This window comes from Phalangium opilio, unplaced genomic scaffold (assembly GCF_054372755.1).
Source record: "Phalangium opilio isolate 3A_F unplaced genomic scaffold, DU_Popi_V2 ptg000024l_1, whole genome shotgun sequence".
NCBI classification, from domain to species: Eukaryota; Metazoa; Arthropoda; class Arachnida; order Opiliones; family Phalangiidae; genus Phalangium; species Phalangium opilio.
In genome coordinates, this window is record NW_028324155.1 from 4768071 (window position 1) to 4787374 (window position 19304).

Below are 19304 nucleotides of genomic sequence, written 5' to 3' on the forward strand. Positions count from 1 at the left end.
GTTTCAACCGCAAAAGTGACATCAGCCTTATTATACGGAAATGACCTAACGTCGCTTAATTAAAACTATAGGCTTAGCTATTTTCTCTTCTACCCCCCCCCACCCGTTCTTAATTTCCACCCGCAGAAACGGAAGAAGGAAAAGGTATGAGATGGAAGGGGGCTCTCGTTAACCCCATCTAACCCTTTTCCAAGGCATACATATCCCCCACCTATATATACATACATGTATAAACCATCCCTCTTACCGGAAAACCGTTACCATAGCGCAATAGCGTGTTCGGAATGTTCTAGCGTGGGCTAATTGCTAATTTCGATCCGCCTTTAAGAGCGCCATCTGTTAGACCAACCCTTTTGCAAAGGAAATGGGTTCGCGAACGCCGCGCTAGGGAACTAAGATATATACCATACTTAATACGCCATACGGGGCAAAGTTTAATCCCACTATGTTTCCAAGCGATGGAGTTAAACCTCGTAGGATATGCAAATTCCGACTGTTTCGTAGATCGTACCGACTAGAAACGCCACCTAAAACCTATGATACTAGAAGAGCTATAATACTTTTGGTAGCGGTGTAATTTCCGGATAGGATGGACGTGGTAAAACCTTGAGAGAACGCGGGAGGGATGAAACGAGTCTCAGCCCATGCAACTCCCTTTCACTCTTGTTATCCGATAATTCGATTGAAGAACCCTTCCCCTCCTCATCCTCATCCATAGCCCCCCCCCCCACCCATCTCCGAATTTCTCCATCCTCATTAATAGACATCAAAGACTCGGAAAACCTCTTATAAACATTCTCCGCCGTGAACGCGGGGAAAAGCTTTTGGGATTTATACTTGAAAATTCCGTTTGTCATAGCCCATTTTTGGGTTAACATTATTCCCAAGATCAGTTTTACAGAAAGAGGTACACTCTTAAATATACGACAATATAAACAATTTTTGGAAGTTAAATATGTATACAAGAGGGGGTTTAAACAATTTGATATCAAAAAGATTAAGATACGGTCCTAAATTAGCCAGGTATACTCGAATTTAATTGAAGGGAATTTTTAATATAGAATATGTAAACAAACATTAATATAAAAAATCCCGAAACTTATATGAATGAATGAATTTTAGAATTAGAGTGGACTATAAAATCGTGTCAAAAATGCCTAGTTGTCAACTTGTATTTCATCCCTTTTTCCTGCATATTCCGTAGCTCATAATCTTTACGAGTGATATTTTGGGATAAATGAGACGTTAACTTTTAGGTTAAGCAACGACGAAAGCGTTACTAATAATTCTCGCCCCACTAGCGGCTTCAAATGGGCGTGAAGAAAAAAAAGTATATATATATTTCTCTCTACAACCAAGGAAGGTAGTATATGTCGCTTCCCTTTAGAACCTTACCTACCATCTTAACTCTTAGATTTTATGTAGTTAAAAAGAAAGTTTTCTCTCTTTTTTTTCTCTCACCCTTAAAGAAATGGGTGAGAAAATAGCACACTTCGTACTACAGGATATCCGGAATGGGAGAGGGGGGTAGAAGTTAAAAAAAGTACGGGAAGAAGAAGAAAAAAAATCACTCTTTTCTCCATTGTTGCGTTGGAAATTCCCGAAAAACGGCGCGTTCTCCTATAGCTTTCATTAAAAAGGGTACTTCTTGAAAAACGAGGGACTACACGTGCCTATACTTAGGACAAAGGCCCAAAATGTAGCGATAGGAAAAAAAACTCGAGACAAAGCGAAACTAGGCCTAGGGATGATATGGAAAAGAAAAAGGTTTTCCTCGTTTTACACTCTTTAAAAGGCCCGTTTACACGAAGGCGATTTACGAGTAAAAAAATCGCGAGAGAACTTTTTCGCTCAAGAAAATCGCTTCGAATCTCGCTCACGTGAAAACCGGTCTTTAGGGGTAGTGGAAAAGCGCTGGAAAAAAAAAAGAAAATTCCCAATTCCATCCTAACGACGAAGCCAACGAGCGATAAGGGTCTCTTTAGACTCGGTGAAAAGGCTTCACCAAAAACTCTTCATTACAGTTGAGGTCCACTCTATTTTGTTACGTTTTTTTTTTTTTTACACCAACTGGGAGTCGTGGGACCAAGGTCCTGGTAGACCTCTATCCCATTTGATTCTCTTAAGACCTTAATTATTTTTTTTTGCGCCGCGTTATTTTTCTTTCAAACCGGGATTACTGTAGGTGATTGGGGTTTTCGCGGCGGTAATTAGTTTCAATCAACCTTAAAAACCATGATCCAACAATCGGTTGGTTCTTTGATTTATTTCACCCCACAAAATGGTCTAAGTTGTAGGCTTAATACGTGAAATTGCCTATTAAGTATCGAAAAATTGGGACTTACCCATTTTGAAGACTACAGATTATAGTGGTTATCTAACGTGCAGATTTTGAGTCCACAACGTCGCGTAGATTTTGAGTCCACAACGTCGCGTAGATTTTGAGTCCACAACGTCGCGTAGATTTTGAGTCCACAACGTCGCGTAGATTTTGAGTCCACAACGTCGCGTAGATTTTGAGTCCACAACGTCGCGTAGATTTTGAGTCCACAACGTCGCGTAGATTTTGAGTCCACAACGTCGCGTAGATTTTGAGTCCACAACGTCGCGTAGATTTTGAGTCCACAACGTCGCGTAGATTTTGAGTCCACAACGTCGCGTAGATTTTGAGTCCACAACGTCGCGTAGATTTTGAGTCCACAACGTCGCGTAGATTTTGAGTCCACAACGTCGCGTAGATTAGAGTCCACAGTGTCGCGTGGTTACAGTTCTTATAACACGAGTTACGTCTAAAATTAAATCAAAACATAAATTGTAAAAAATTAATTCATAATTTTTTTTCGTACTATTAAAATACATCAACGCATCTAAATAAACTTAAAATACCATAATTAACCAAATTTCAATTATTTTTCGTTTCAGAATCTAAAGAACCAGATCATGACAACGAATGTATGGGTAAACCAGGTAAGTTATATACTTTCCTAAAACCTATGTAAAGAAAATATTGGTAGAATATGGAAGGATCGTGTTACACTTAATTCTAAGATGATCCTTTTCCCATCCCGCATCCCTGGAAGATATGTTACTTATAAAAGCTACATCATTCCCTTCGTGACCCCGTGGCGTATAGAGAGTGAAATAGGGGATGTTCGGAACCATTTTGGATCATCCCATTTCGGGCGAGCATCACCGGAGTAAGAGTGACAACATCAGTCTAGACTCTAGAGTAAAAGGGTTGCCAAAAGGGATAAGGGGCTAACCTAAATCTGTATAGAGAAGAGTATCGCACCTGTCGTTTCTTAGCCGCCTTTTCCGTGAAGCTATCATCCTGTTAGCGCCTACAGATATAGGAATTGATGGAAGGCTTAACTCTAGGGGTAACACTACTCTAACTCTCTCTCTCTCTCTCTCCCTCTCCCTCTCTCTCTCTCGGGCGCCCAAAGGCTAGGGGAAGATTTCTCGCATAATCGTCCATGGCATTTGTGAAAAAAAAAATTTAAACTCCTCCTTTCCATCTTTCAACAAGCTAGAGCTACAAGATCAAGTTGAGAGGGAAGAAGGGGGGGAACGTTTTACCCCAGAAAAAGAAGGGTATGTATGAGTACATATAAGGAGGAGATGTAGAATTCGACAGCTGACAGTTTTGTATTGGAAAAGGCCATCGGTCTTTTTTTTTTTTTTCCTTCTCTACTTTAACGTTTGACTGAGGCTCAACGGGGAAGCCTCAGCTTCCGGAGAGCTAAGCCGCTGGGTTCCGGTTTGTTTATATATAAGAATCTCCATTGTGCAGGGTGGTTGAGAATTTCCAAAAAGAGTTGGATTGTCTTTACCCTTTACGCTTACTCAACGAAAAACGTATTTTCTTAGGGGATCAATACCCTCTTTTTTATCAAAGGCCAAGATTTCTTTCTTATCCTCTAGTAAAGATTACCGCCAAACGTTGGGGAAGAGATTTGGGTTTTTTTTTTGTTAAATAAAAAAATCTTTACAATGGGGATTAGTTTCGTGTTTAAAATATGGTTTTAAAAATGTATCAAGTAGCTCAAGACGTAACCAATATTTGTGGAATTATAATCCTTAGTTCTATAATCTAATATCATAATTATTAATTAAACTATAATTTAATTTAATTTAAATCCATTTTGTATAATAAATAGTATGCCACAGCCTATTTGTAGGCATACCCCTATACACACGGATGTATTGCAAGTGAAACATTTCTACAGGGGCGGCCTAGAAATCCATAGGTAATAAACCCCTATAAGTCGGCTTTCCCTAAGAGCGCTGAATTCAGTTCGAACTTGCATGCTCTTTCCAGGGATTGTGAGTCTGGTAACGTAACAAATTTCACCCCTAATATAAAGAAATGTCAGAATCCCATCCTCCAAATACCTCTAGTCCTTTATCCTTTTTTGGACATATAAAGAGGTTATACAGCCTAGCGATGAATGAAGGAGGGAGAACAGGAGCTATAGCTATAAAAGTATTTTATCGTGCTTCTATAAATCCGGGGGTCTTTAAGAGTATTCTAAGGGAAGGAATGGAATGGGAGGAGAGAGAGAGAGAGAGAGAGAGAGAGAGAGAGAGAGAGAGAGAGAGAGAGAGAGAGAGAGAGAGAGAGAGAGAGAGAGAGAGAGAGAGAGAAAGCAGCCGTCCGTAATTGTAACTCTCCCAATAATAAAAAAAAATAGTGCAAGTCCCCTTGTGCTTTTTACAGAGTGCCTTCATCTGGTGGGCACCCATAAAAAACGCGATAACCAAGTAGGGTAGAGGAGGGTACGGTGGACATCAAAAACTGGCAACGACCTAGGGGTTATAGATTTTTCCCATTCCGACGTCGACTTGTGCTGGCACAAAAACCTTTTCTTTTTCTATTTTCTACCATTGTGGTTGGCTACCATGGAGGTATTTGGTAATACGTTATACAATAGAAAAAGAATTTTATACTCTTTCTCCAAAAAAAATTTTTTATTTCATTAAACCTTGCGTAATTAGCATTAACTTAATTTCATGTTAAATAACTAAACGATGGTTTATGATACTTCATAATTTTTGCAAATTTTAAACAAAAATTCGTATCAAACTTACTAAAACCAAATAAAATGGTTTAAGATTAACTTAATCATGATTAAATCAAGCATAATTGAATTAGCTTATCATAATTAATCATAACTAAGCGTATATAACCTTAAAATAATGAAAAAAATTCACTTACAAAGTTTGGTTTAACGTTAGAAAAAAATTTCCGATAAAAACTAAATAAAAACCTTCAAAAACTACGTAGACTTTGTTAAAAACACTTAAACTAACTTAAATATACTTAAATTGAACTAAAATCTTCAATTAATAAGCATAATTAACTTTTAATCTAAGCAAAAAAACCAACCGCCTTGCAACAATGACTGCCCGTTTTTGAAACATTAGGCTTAGCGATTTACGGTTCAACCTGGTTCGGCTCAAGTCAGTTCGGCCAAAAATACGTTTCCCATCTCATTTTCCCGCCATTTCAATAAATTCAATTATAAATCGCAAATTTTCGGGTTTTGACTTGAAAAATGTTAGATTTTGGTAGTTTAGGTGAATATTAGGTAAACTACAGACTATTATCTTGAAACTTAACTGCGTAATGTTGCGTATATTAAGATACTGATACAAATAGCTGTAAATTCTACCCATTTAGCTAAAGCAAACTAATTTCCACGTATCATAAAAACCGTTACAAAGTTACACAATCATGATTAAGTAAACAAAATACGTTAAGAAAGTGTGGTAGTAATATTTGTTGATGGATTACTCGATTTAAAAGCTGATGGCGGGAAGTAAGAAGATGAAAATGGGATAAAATATTGAGAACCTCATCCATCCATAGCCAACCAGGGATAGATAGACTTTTTTAAGACGGAATTCCCAACGGTTAATATTTACTTCAGTCCGACTCATAGACGAGTACATAGCCCCTTCCTTCAACACGTAACCAAAAAATTAAATTTTCTTATTGGCTCACTAAAACTACGTATTGGTGACGTTGCTGACAAGGAGGGCCAATAATACGTAATTCCTGTTTACATCTGTCGCTATGACTACGACCCCTCTTGCGTTGTACCAGAGCCCACTCGATCCGCGCTCCCGGACGCTGCGCTGCTCGCGCTATATAGCGCGAGCAGCTTACGTCGTGATGCGCGTGATCGAGTGGGCTATGGTTGTACAGAAAAGCATCTTTACAGGGGTTCAAAATGAAGCTGTCTAAAAGCAAGGGCACGGAAATTATTCGGGAATTGTTTTTAATAGCAATTAAGAGGTAGGGAATTTATTGCCGGTGTTTTGGATTTGGAGTACATCTGTAAAGGGTGAAAAGTGTTCGCTAATTCTTTCTAAAGCCAATCATGTCTACTATCCTCATAATTTTGTAAGCGAATTTGATGAAGTTAACCAAGGCTTAGTGAATGGCCAGGAGTTTTGTGAGCTTAGTGTTTTGTTAAAACCTGTTCGTGTTGTAATATCTATGAAGGCTTTTAAAGCATCACTACAACTTCATCAAAGAGAAATAAATCGTATTTCAAAATGTGTTTTGATTTCAAGCCCTATGTCTTGTGTTACTTCCATTTTTAAACAATGTTCTTTCAAAAATTACAATCGGAGCCCAATCCATTCCAACTTGGCAGACGACGTTTATTTGACCCGGATATACATACAACGCCATAATGAAAATAAGACCCGCCTCTTCTTTCATACCCCCCCGTCACGGGTAAGGGGGTCGTGGACTAGGACGCGCACCCGAATAACCCTGTTACCCATTCCGTCTTAAAAAAGTCTATCTATCCCTGGCCAACCATTATAAAATTGCCAAAATGACCTAAGAAAATAGGGTAAAGCTTAAAGCGAGCTAGGACAAGCCTGAGAGATCTCAGGGTTAAAAAGGGTTTTTGCAACGGCTTTTAAAAAGAAAGAAGTGGGGGTGGGAAAGATGGGGAATACGTGGCAACGTGATTAACGCTGTCACTTTGAGAGAGGAAGCATTAACCCTTATAAATTCTCTCGCTAACGGGCAAACCCGCCCTTTCCTTAAGTCTTCGGAAGGAAATAGGCAGTTTTAGAAACGCTAAGGCCTAAGGGGTGGAGGTGGGGCAAGGTTAGTAAAGTATAAAATCGCTATAATAGGTTTGCTCAATCAAGGTCAAAAGCTTATCTTTTTTAAAGATTGTTCATTGGCTGTTAGTTTTGACGTCACTGAGAGACCCAAAAAACAAACGGCTCGATGATTTTGAATTTGTGATGGCTGGTTGATTGGATTTAGAGTAAAGATAGAGTGCCAATTTTATTGAATTGTAAGTTTTTAACTCTTGAAATTGATCTGTAGATTATCTTAATTAGGTTTTTAAACGTTACATCCGTTGAGTTCTTATAAATTTAAAGTTAAAAGTAGCGCAATGGGCAAGGCTTATGGTAAAGACTTTGGGTATGGTTTTGGACGTTTGGCGTTTGGGTAATAACAAAAGTAGATAAATTGGTAATAATTTCTGTTGAAGAACTTTAAGAAGTTGTGCCATTATGATAATTTCTGTCAGAACTTTCTCTATACGGTTGTAATTTAATAGATTATAATTATTTTCTATTTAGGGAAGGTGTAAATTGGTAAATAATGCCGGGAACAAGATGTGCAGTTGCCGTGTGTAACAATAGTCTGCTTAAAACCAAAAATAATAAGTCTACAGCCAATATTCGTTATTATTCTTTTCCTAAAGAACCTGGGCTTAGAAAAATTTGGGTCAACAAATGTAGAAGGGTTGGGAAATGGAATCCATCGACTAGTCGAATCTGTTCCAAACACTTCAAAGATGATAATTTTGAACGTGATATGCAAGCGGAACTTTTAGGGCTTCCTGAACGCAAAGTGTTAAAGTTCAATGCAGTGCCAACTGAAAACTTATTACAATGTAACACTGGAAAAACTGCTTCTCTGTGTGACAGAGAGGCAAGGTTATGTAGAAGAAACAGAAGAAAAACTGCCCAAGATATCATAGCATCAACGTCTGTTGCATCAGAAGGTAATGAAATGCCAGAAATGGTTAACAACCAAAATGCTGTGGATGTTGAAATTTCCCCAATCCAAGAAGATACACCAAGAAATCTTGTAGAAATACCCAGTGAAAATATTAATCTAATCAAGAACTTAAAGGCTAGAATAAGCTTTTTAGAAAAGAGTCGTAGTCGAGTAATTAAGCAACGTAAGCAAAAAGACACAGTAATTCGAGACTTGAAAGTACAACTTTCAATGCAAACCCTTGTTTCTAAAAGAGCTCTTAAAGACCTCAAAGCCTTAAAAACCAAGAAAAACAAAAAAGCAAAGTATAATTCAAAATTAGCTGATATTTTGCGGGTGGTGTTTTCAGATAGTCAGATAAAGAGACTTTTGGGGAAAAAAAGGGTTAATTGGGGTTCTGAGGATTTAAAAAATGCATTCACCCTGCGCTATTTTAGCAAACGAGCCTACGTATTTTTGAAAAAGGACCTTCATATTCCCCTACCAGGTCTATCTACCTTGAGAGCTTACGCCTCTAAACTAAATTTAAGACAAGGTATATTGACAGATGTTTTAAATTTGATGAAAGTTACTGGTAGTGTAAAACCCACGCGTGAGAAACTTGCAGTTTTGACATTTGATGAAATGAAAGTTCAAAGTCAATATGAGTATGATGTTAAAGCAGACCAGGTAGTGGGCAAACATGAACAAATGCAAGTGGCTATGGTCCGAGGGCTGTATGGAAATTGGAAACAACCAATATACATTGGCTTTGACCAAAAAATGACAAAAACCTTACTGTTAGAAATTATCACCAAGCTTCACGAAGCTGGATATCTTGTTGTATCAACAGTTTGTGACATGGGTGGAGGGAACATGGGGTTGTGGCGTGAACTTGGAGTAAATATTAACAGAAATTGGTTTTATCATCCTAGTGTTAGTGAACAATTAATTTACTGCTTCGCAGATGCACCCCATGCACTAAAATTAATTCGAAACTGGCTTTTGGACAAGGGATTTATTCTGGAAGATGGGGATGTTGATGTAAATAGAAAACCTTTAGACGAATTACTAAAATTAGACTTTAACGAACTTAAAATGTGTCACAAACTAAGAGCAATTCATTTGGAATGCCGAGGGCCAACAAGGCAAAATGTAAAACTAGCTGCTCAGCTGTTATCTAACAATGTTTCAAAAGCATTATATTCAATTTACATTTCCAAAAAACAAAGTCATTCTTCAGATGAAAATCTTGAAGACTACCAAAATCTATCCAAATTCATAGAAAAGGTCAATGCGTGGTTTCAAATTTTCAATTCCTACACTGAAAATGATCCTGTTAAAATTAAATGTGCGTTTGGTGTTCATTTAACAGAGCAGTTAGAGGCATTAAATGAAATGTCTAATCTAATAGATGACATGAGGTGTAAAGGAACGAAATGCCTACAAATTTTTCAAAAAGGGTTGCTGATCTCTATTAAGTCTCTTAAAGACTTATATTTTGACCTTAAAAATAAATTTGGCTATAAATATATCTTAACTCATCGTTTAAATCAAGACTGCCTCGAGAATTTTTTCTCTCAGGTTCGTACTAGAGGAGGCTTAAATGATCACCCAACGCCTCTTAATTCAATATACCGAATTAGAATGATTATACTGGGAAAAAATCCTGGTGTATGTCACCAAAATAGCAATACGTCTGATTTAAGCCAATCTGAGTATCTTTCTAGTGATATTGTAAATTCTCCATCTTTTCAGGAAGGAGAATATGTTTTAGCTAGTGCCTTTAAAAAAGCCTCAATAGAACCTATTAATCCAGATTGCAGCACAGCTGCAGATCTTAATAGTTTGATTGATGACAATAAAACATATTTAGCAAATAGTGACTCATCAAAAACTATTAAGAATACTAATGAATTGGACGAGAGTGATTTTTCAAAGTTGGAGGAAAATGGTATTGAGCTTTGCGCGGGTTGGCTAGCGAAAAAGCATAACAAAAAGTTTCCTGATTTGAACTTAACTGAAACTAAAACACTCTCGGACCATAGTTATGAGTTGCCATCTTGGGCAAATTTTTTATCTTACGGAGGCTTAGCAATCCCATCCTCTTCATTTTTAGCAACTGTTAATACATTCGAATCAGTTTTTAGATCTTATCTACCACAGTTTTCCCTTTCAAACGAGCCAAATCTAGTCAAAAATATCAGTGATTTAATTTTGCAAAGTTCTTCATTACCCAAGGAATTAGTACAATCTTTTGTGAAGTTAAGAGTATTCATTAGAATAAAATTCCTTAATAATGTCAAAAAAACAGATGCTGAAAATGGTGACAGTGGTCGGAAAAAGGCCAAAAAAATGAACAAGATAATTCATTAGTTTCACCCGCTTAAGAGTTTAGCCTATCTTATTTGAAATGCTTCTTAAAATACCATTAACTTTTGCCTTTTAAAACTGTGATATGAAATAAGAATCTTTTAAATTTACTTGTTTCCGTTTTCGAGAAACTAGGCTCCAAGCCATATTGCCCTTTAAATTCTGTGATAAGCATTATCATATCAAATAATAAAACAATAAATCTAATAAAAGATTAACTTATGTTCCTAGAAATAATTCTCCAAGTCAAACTACCTTTCATCTGTTATGCTAAAGATTCATATTTATTATTTAATAAACATATGTTCCTAGAAATGATTCTACAAGTCAGACTACCTTTCATCTGTTACGTTAAAGATTCATATTTATTATTTAATAAAAAAATGTTCCTAGAAATGATTCTACAAGTCAGACTAACTTTCATCTGTTATGTTAAAGATTCATATTTAATAAAAAAAAGTGTTTATTAGCAACGAATGTTTGTGTTTATTCCAGAATTACATCAGTTTTCTTGAATATATCCAACGTAATCTCGCTATGTAGACAAAATATATTGCAATAATTAACCACAATAATTTACATTGCTTTAAATTGGTTTGTTTCAAATTCTGAAACATGTAAACTATTGTAGTTTGTGCATTCAATTTCAATATCCAATTATCCATTCTTTACCTTAAATTTGCAAAGTTTAGCCATTGGGGTTGTAAAGTTCAGTACTACAATGGATGGGGAATATAATTGAAAATTATTCAACGATAAACAGAAAAAAAAACACTTCTCTCTCATATTTTAAAGCCCTAAAAGAAAAAATAACTAAATATCCTTAAATTTGAATAATCAAATACCCTTGGGCCTTGGCAATAGCAAAAAAGTCAAAAACACCATGGTCAATTATTCGGCGTTCAGCCTCCTAAATTCAACAATATTATTGAAAATAATGTAATAAAAACTCTTCCCTCGAACATTTTGCACGTAAAAATAACAAAAAATGGGATGAAAATAGTTTGAAAACTTTGAAATTGCTTCCCTATTCGTATAATCAATGGCCTTGACAAGCAAAAACAAACATTCTTCCCCCTCGGGGGTCTCTCGGTGACGTCAGACCAACCGCCCGCGAAAATTTGAAAATTCCGAAACTCGATCGAGCACCCCTTGGAGGTGGGGAGCTCCTACTTGAAAAATTCCTTCTCAAGGAACAACAAAAAAGCCGTTAGAGCGCTTACGAGCCTTTAAAAGTCGAGGAAGCTAGATGCACCCGTAATTAAAGGAACCTTCACTGTACACCCGAAAAGCTCTCTCACCAACCTCCAGCCCTAGCCTTGTATTTTCCTTTTTACATATTTACCCTCTTAATATATTTTAATCGTTTAAAAATTTTTTAAAAAGGATAATTCCAAGATTCTAAACGAGGTGAAATAAATTAATACGAAACATGTTTAAAACTAAACATTACTTATTTCTAAACGTAATTAAAAAGGTTTTGCAATTTAGAAAAGGGGGATAATAAGATTTTAGAACATGCACAATTAATTATTTGAGTTTCATGATATTTTTGTAATAAAATTGTATGATTTCGATGACATATTATCATAAATTATGGGAATTTTCGCGAAAATTTCATCAAGTTAATACCAGGGTCCACTGCGTTGTATTTTTGTACAAGAAGTCTGTCATAATATAACGGTACTCGCCACAAGGACAAACTTAGATTATTTTTAAGTATGATTAAAATTACACCATAAAAAAAATAACATTTAAGCATCAAACCCCAAAAAGTACTTAGTACATACAAAACACGCGATGTTTACAAAGATAACAAATTTAAATTACGTTGTATATTAACATATATTGCTCTAGCACTTACATAAAACTCGCAACCCTTTTGTGGTTATAATAGATAGTTACTATAAAACGCCACTAAGGGTTTTAATAGTTCATTTTAATCGAGTCAGCGACCGTTACTCTAGCTTATTGCATTCCCAGCGTTATAAAATGGGTTTAAGTTAAAAGTTTCAAGTTTTAACCCGGGCAATAACCCATAGAACCGAGCAGAGCGTAAGGGTTGGTTTGGTGACTATAGCTCTTTCCAAGAAAATGTTTCTGATGGTCAATTTTGCCAGTCTTGACCATAATAACGATGGGTAGGGGGGGAGTCCAATGTTTTCCTGTTCTTTACGGTCGTTAAAGGATATATTTTGGAGACTGAGAAAAGCCTATTAGTTGTCAAGGGAAGCTAAATTTATCGTGGCTTACAAGCCCAAAATCAAGGATAGCCTTTTTTCCTCAATGCTGACCGTTCGTTTGTTTCAAACTAAATCTTCAGTAAGAAGTAATTTAAGACATACCCTGAAAACTGTATAGGCCTTAGCATTGTACACGCTGTAAACTCGCCTTAGAAGACAGACTCATACTCATAGTACGTGTGTTATGTGTGTGTAGAAAATGACATAGTTTGCTATGTCGACAACTCCAGAGTGGGTGGCAATTAATCTTAGTGGGTTTTTATATTTCTCTACTGTAGAAACCTTATGAAACTGGCGAGCGCTAAGCGATTCTAGATACAAGGAGCCCCTTCTCAACCAACCGCTTCAGTGTGTACGACGTTTTTTATACGGGTAAAAATGGAAAAAGCTATAATTTTATCAGCAAAAAGCCAGACTTTCACTCCAGCGATATACACCGAGGTTCAGGTTCTTGAAAATGGCCTAAACCAGCCAGCCACGTGCTTGGACAATTTCTGTTCATTCTGGCAAAACCCTGCATGAACACCCAGCCAGATCTGGTGGTATATAGACCGAAGGAACTGTCTTTTTTTTAATGAGTACCCGCAACCTCTGGCGTTAAATATAAGAGAAGACACAAAGCAAGCTAGCTAGTCAAGAAAAGGCTCGCAGTAGGGAAAAAATGGGATATTTCTTCATAGTTATCTCCCTCGACACACGCTGAATCCAATTTCTCTTTATACTGTATATATATATATACACCTAACTCTCACTACCCTACCCTAAATTCCATTTCATGAAAATATAAAAAGTCGGTTAGGGGTAAAACTACTATATTTTTATGCTACATCAGCTCGGTGTAATTGGCTAAAAAGGTATTTTTCAACTCACTAAAACATAAACACGACAGAGAGGGTAAACGAGTTTTTACAAGTAGAGTTGTTATGACTAGTAATGATGCGAAACCCTTACTAAGTAGTTATACAATCATAATTAAGTAAATATAAAAAATTAATTTCACTTACAAAGATTTGGTTTAACTATAGTAAAATTTTTCCGATAAAAACTAAATAAAAACCATCAAAAACTATGTAGACTTTGTTAAAAACACTTAAACTAACTTAAATATACTTAAATTTGACTGAACTCTTCGATTAGTAAGCATAATTAACTTTTAATCTAAGCAAAAAAACCTGGTGGTCAATAGGCCATATGGCTTTCAGACCTATACCAACTAAATAAATAAATAAATAAATAAAACCGCCTTGCAACAATGACTGCCCGTTTTTGAAACATTAGGCTTAGCGATTTACGGTTCAACCTGGTTCGGCTCAAGTCAGTTCGGCCAAAAATACGTTTCCCATCTCATTTTCCCGCCATTTCAATAAATTCAATTATAAATCGCAAATTTTGGGATTTTGACTTGAAAAATGTTAGATTTTGGTAGTTTAGGTGAATATTAGGTAAACTACAGACTATTATCTTGAAACTTAACTGCATAATGTTGCGTATATTAAGATACTGATACAAATAGCTGTAAATTCTACCCATTTAGCTAAAGCAAACTAATTTCCACGTATCACAAAAACCGTTACAAACTTACACAATCATGATTAAGTAAACAAAACACGTTAAGAAAGTGTGGTAGTAATATTTGTTGGTGAATAAATAACTCGATTTTATAGCTAGCTGATGGAGGGAAGTAAGAAGATGAAAATGTGATAAAAATTAAACGTTTCTTTTTTCTTTTTCATTTCAGGAATGGTCCGATCATAAACTACAATGGGATCCCGATGAATACGGAGGAGTTCGACAACTTTACGTTCCAGCTGAACAGATATGGTTGCCTGATATTGTACTTTATAATAAGTGGGTATCGTTAACTCTTTAAAGTGTGCCTTTAAAACTAGGAAGGTTAGAAAGAAAGAAAGAAAGAGAGAAACGGGGCTTTTGTAATTTTGTGTAAAAGAAAACGGGTACGGTCATAATCTTCCATTGGGCTGCGTAACTTTTGGGGGCCCCAAGGATAAAATAAAAAAAAAGGAAATGGGCGAAAAAGCTGGCGAAGCTCGAATAGAAAATGAGAGTGGCGGCGATTTCCGAAGTACCTTTTCGCGGGTCATCGAAACCACGATTCGTCACTCTTCAGGCGAAACTAATTCCCATCCACTTCTATCCCATACCCAGCACCATAGCAAAACTTCCCCTAAGCCTTGGATATACCCAAAAAAAAAAGGGATTTGAATTTCTTTGGAATAAAGAAAAAATTCGGGGAAGTTTTCCATACTAAACGATACTGGACCTTCTCTTAAGAGTCCCTCTTCTTCATCTATCAAAAAAACCCTCGGAAAGATAAAATAAAATTAAAATTTAGTAGAATAGATTTTTAAAAAAAAAATTCCCAAAGAAAATTAGACCGTAAGATAAGCTTTAAAAAATCAGAAAAAGGTTAGTGGGATTGACATTTTACAGAAGCTTATTTTGAATTTAGTCAACTTCTATAAATAATAAAACAACCACTGACTCGCCTGTATTATATGGAAAATGCGAACCACCATAACTTTATCAAGATTTTTTGAGAAATATATCATCTCCAGGAGAGAAAAAAATAGAAATTGCGTTAAAGAAAGCTATTTAACATCACGGGGGCATTGAACCTTGTATAAAAAAGAGGGGGGCTAAAATGTTTTTTATCCCATCTCTCCCATCTTCAAGAGTAACCCTGGAGAGAGAGAGAGCAAAAAAATCCATTTTCAAGATCTGTTTATCCTTCCAGAAATTGAGAAACATTTTAATATCCAGAATTGTCGCAGAGTGTTACGCGAGGCGAGGGATTCGAAAGATTTTTCTTTTTCCCCTAGCAAGTTTTATTGCTAAAGATGTAAGAGAGAGCAAGAGAGAGAGAGAGAGAATTGCAGACTGTCACTTCCAATGTCCCTGAACCCATTGCAAACTTCGCTCCGAGAAAATGGATAAAAAATACGAAATCTCCCAAAAAATAAAAAAAAACACTCTCCTCCTTTTTCTAACTTCTCATTTGGATTCCATATTTGCTACACCATCTGGTACAATACTATGAAAAGCTCCCAAGGCTAAGCTAGTAGTAAAAGCGACAGCAATATGCCTTTAACTAATTCTATATCGCGTTCCAGTTAAAAATATTTCAATCTAGTTGAAGAAAAGTTCAATCAATATTCAGTGTCACTAAAAACAAGGATATACAAGAGGGTCTCCTTGCCTTTAGTAACGATGTAAAGTAAAATTGTCATCGGTAGTATGGGATACTGACTCTCTCTCTTTCTCTCTTTTTATATATCCAAAATAAAATCTTTTGAATTTGACGAAGGAAACCCACCATGCACCACCACCACCAGTGAGTGAGTGGGGATAAGGAATCGAACTATATCGATTTAAAGATGGCGTATCATGGATGGTACTCTCCTTTGGTAGTATTACCCCTAACTTTAAACTGAGGGAAAACGTTACCAAACTGTGGGGGTACACATCATGGTATGGTTGTGTGTGAATTTAATCGAAATTCTCCATATGGAAAGAAAAGGAGAAAGAGGGTGAATATCTCGTTTTAGAAAAAAAGAAAAAGAAAAAAGCTTTATTTCCCTTCTTCATTCGCTATTCTAAACTGATTTCTTCTTGGATGGAAGTTGCGAGGAGAGGTTAGACCCCACCCCCAGTTTGGGGGGAAAGGGGGCGTAGGGTGAAATCGCTCTATGCACATCAGAAAAAGAAGAAAAAAAGTCAGAAAGTCCCTTCTTGGGTTCTGATGGTGTCCAAAAGACTCTGAACGAAAAAGCGTGAAACGAAATGACTCTGACTGACTCAGACTCAAGACTCCCGGGGAACGATTTGGATTCAGGCTAAAAATATAGGGGAAAAGTTCCCCCTCCCCCTCATGCTTTTATCCAACATGTCACCTTTTTCTTTTTTTCTTGGGAAAGATTCTGGATTCTAAGGAATAGCTTGTTTGAGATCGGCGTAAAAAAGCCTCTTTAGTTAGGTATAAAAAGGCGCTAAGCTTATAACGCTCTATTTCTTACCCAGAGAAACAGTTCTAAAGGCTAAAATCTACAGTCCCCTCCCTCGCATTTTATATTTTGCCAAGCTTGCAAAAGAAGGAAAAAAAACTGACGATCCAGTTTTCGTTTTAACAGTATACCCCTCTCGCGAAAGACAAAATTGTAACGCGTATACGTGGAAAAGGAAGGAAAGGTTAGGTCCACTTCTTTCCAATTCCATCCGTTTGTGCCAACTGGCCGTAAGATCAAATACCTACGCTTAAACGATTCCGGTCCTCTTATTTGTCTTTACAACTGAATTTTTTATCCAATGCGTTTTTCTATATATATATAAAACCGGAGGAGAGGAGATGGGGGAAGGTCTCTTTCGTCCTAGAGCCCTAGATAGTCCTGTGTCAGACGCTCTTTTAGGGTTAGGGTTATGTTTGCTTTGCAGAAAAGGAGAAACGACGAACGCCCTTATTTCACGCTACGAAGATTTCTCTTCGCCAATCTTTCTCTCTCTGTTTATTTTACGTTTTTCTTTTTAGGTCTCTTTTCACGTAATTCGCGTCAAGAATATCTATAGGATCGCGTTCACGTGACCTTATTTTAAGGCCACTCGAGCGTGTATTCGAAGGAGAATGGATTTTAACTAAAATCGAATGAATACTAGGGCTCTAGTTAAATTTTAAACGTATTAGTTTCATTAACGAGAAAAACAAAGGGTTGAAAAGTGGAATATCGAGATGGTAAGAAGAGAAAAATCTAGTTAAAGGGCAGAGGAATGACAAAACAAACTCGGGATTGGGTTAGCCCCAAAGAAAACTACTTGTATTTGGACTATAGTGATGGCACTTTACCCTTCCCTCGATCTCTTCACATTCTGTTCCCGAGGGCCAACTGCGAGCGATAATAATAAGTTGGAAGGTTGCGTGGGACGGTATAAGCGTTCCCTCAGGTGTCTCTCGGTGTTAGTCGCGACGTTATTTCCTTTTTTTTTTCTTCCCAAATGTTTTATTGGAATACCCCTTTCCTTTTTTTTCGTTTCTTCTCTCTAGTGCCGATGGAAACTACGAAGTGACCATCATGACCAAAGCCATCATTCACGACGATGGTAAAGTGGTCTGGAACCCTCCGGCCATTTACAAGAGTTCTTGCACCATGGACGTCCAGTATTTTCCTTTCGACAAGCAAGAATGTTTCATGAAGTTCGGTTCGTGGACCTACGACGGGTTTCAGGTAAGGGGTTTCTTCACCCTAAGGCATATAGCCGTGTTGGGGGGTTGATTTTCTTGAGGGATTTCCTTAAAGGTGGACTTGAAGCACATCCGCGACATCAACAAAACTGACTTTGTGCCGATTGGCATCGACCTGAGCGAGTTTTACTTGAGCGTCGAATGGGATATCATGGGGGTCCCCGCCCGTCGCAAAGAGAAGTTCTACGCTTGTTGCGAGGAACCTTACCCGGACATCACTTTCAACATCACCTTGAGACGAAAAACCCTCTTTTACACCGTCAACCTGATCATTCCCTGCGTCGGCATATCGTGCCTTTCCGTGCTCGTCTTTTATTTGCCGTCGGACAGCGGAGAGAAAGTGGCCCTGTGTATTTCTATCCTCCTATCATTGACTTTCTTCTTCTTGGTCTTGTCCGAAATCATGCCCTCAACGTCTTTGGCCATGCCGCTTCTTGGCAAGTATCTCATCTTCACCATGTTATTGGTAACGGTTTCCGTCATCGTCACCATCGCCGTCCTCAACATTCATTTTCGATCACCATCCACTCATAAAATGGCTCCTTGGGTTCGTAAAGTCTTCATCAAGATTCTGCCCAAGCTGCTCCTGATGCGACCGCCCCAGTATCGAATCGAAGTCGAAGATACCAAACCAGAGCCCAGGTATATTCATTAATCCCTCGTCCTCTCTCCTTCGTGTTTATCATCCCCCTTCATTGATGGCATTGTTTTTCAAAACAAAACGTAGACATTACGATGATAATAAACTCTCCGGGTCTTTAGAAATAGCTTTTCGTCTCGCAGGGGCAACGGGATTCACGACAGCCGGGGTCCTGAACCGTATAACCGGGACTCGACGGGCGAAAGAATCTCTTCCAGGGACATTCGGCGATCACCGGCCGAGGAAATGGTCATTCACGAACTGGAATCCAGTCCCGGGGTCTTGGAGAGGCGGTACCATCGCGAAATCGAAAGAGCCATCCACAACGCCATGTTCATAGCGCAACATATAGACAATCAAGACGATTTCGAAAGCGTAAGCTAAACTCCTACAATTTACCTTAATTCGAGAGGGACAGAACCCGAGGCCTTATATTGAATCACCACCCTTCTCAAACCAATTATTATAAAATCTTGAAAAATGCATAGAAAAAGAAATTCAGAACGGGAATTATAGAACAGACAAGAAAAGAAAAAATAGAAATCTAATCTATAATTCCAGTCTCTAGCGTTTTGGGTCGAAAAACGAAGAGAAACGAGACTAAAGCGATCTATTTCTCTTGGAAGACGGATGAATAACGGTTCTACAATGGAGGAAATGTTATAGGGCCGCCCATATAGCGCGTGTTTACGACAGCCCCAGATAGTGGATAGATAGAACTTAAGAAGAAAAAAGGTTGCCCCCCGCGCCCTGCTCTTCTACTCAATTTCCATC

General features: G+C 37.5%; 2 protein-coding genes and 1 long non-coding RNA gene across 4 annotated transcripts in view; 1 reads left to right on the plus strand and 2 right to left on the minus strand.

The window, feature by feature from the left end:
* Window positions 1-19304, minus strand: part of LOC149692311 (acetylcholine receptor subunit alpha-like 1) — a 126361-nt gene that overhangs the window by 79815 nt on the left and 27242 nt on the right. The window contains exon 3 of the mRNA XM_089868027.1: window positions 2346-2789. The gene's annotated coding sequence lies outside the window, so the exon portion shown is untranslated. The remainder of the gene's footprint in view (window positions 1-2345; window positions 2790-19304) is intronic.
* Window positions 1-19304, plus strand: part of LOC149692312 (acetylcholine receptor subunit alpha-like 1) — a 41006-nt gene that overhangs the window by 19413 nt on the left and 2289 nt on the right. The window contains exons 2-6 of one of the 2 annotated variants that reach the window (XM_089868028.1): window positions 2923-2967; window positions 14378-14487; window positions 17693-17873; window positions 17946-18532; window positions 18653-18905. In XM_089868028.1, the coding sequence (XP_089724154.1) occupies window positions 2923-2967; window positions 14378-14487; window positions 17693-17873; window positions 17946-18532; window positions 18653-18905 (1176 nt within the window). The remainder of the gene's footprint in view (window positions 1-2922; window positions 2968-14377; window positions 14488-17692; window positions 17874-17945; window positions 18533-18652; window positions 18906-19304) is intronic. The other variant, XM_089868029.1, reaches the window with a different exon arrangement.
* LOC149692313 (uncharacterized) lies at window positions 10842-11558 on the minus strand. Its single transcript, XR_016382671.1, has 2 exons — window positions 11069-11558; window positions 10842-11004 (listed from the first exon to the last, which is right to left on the minus strand). It is a non-coding gene; the product is annotated as an uncharacterized LOC149692313 (long non-coding RNA).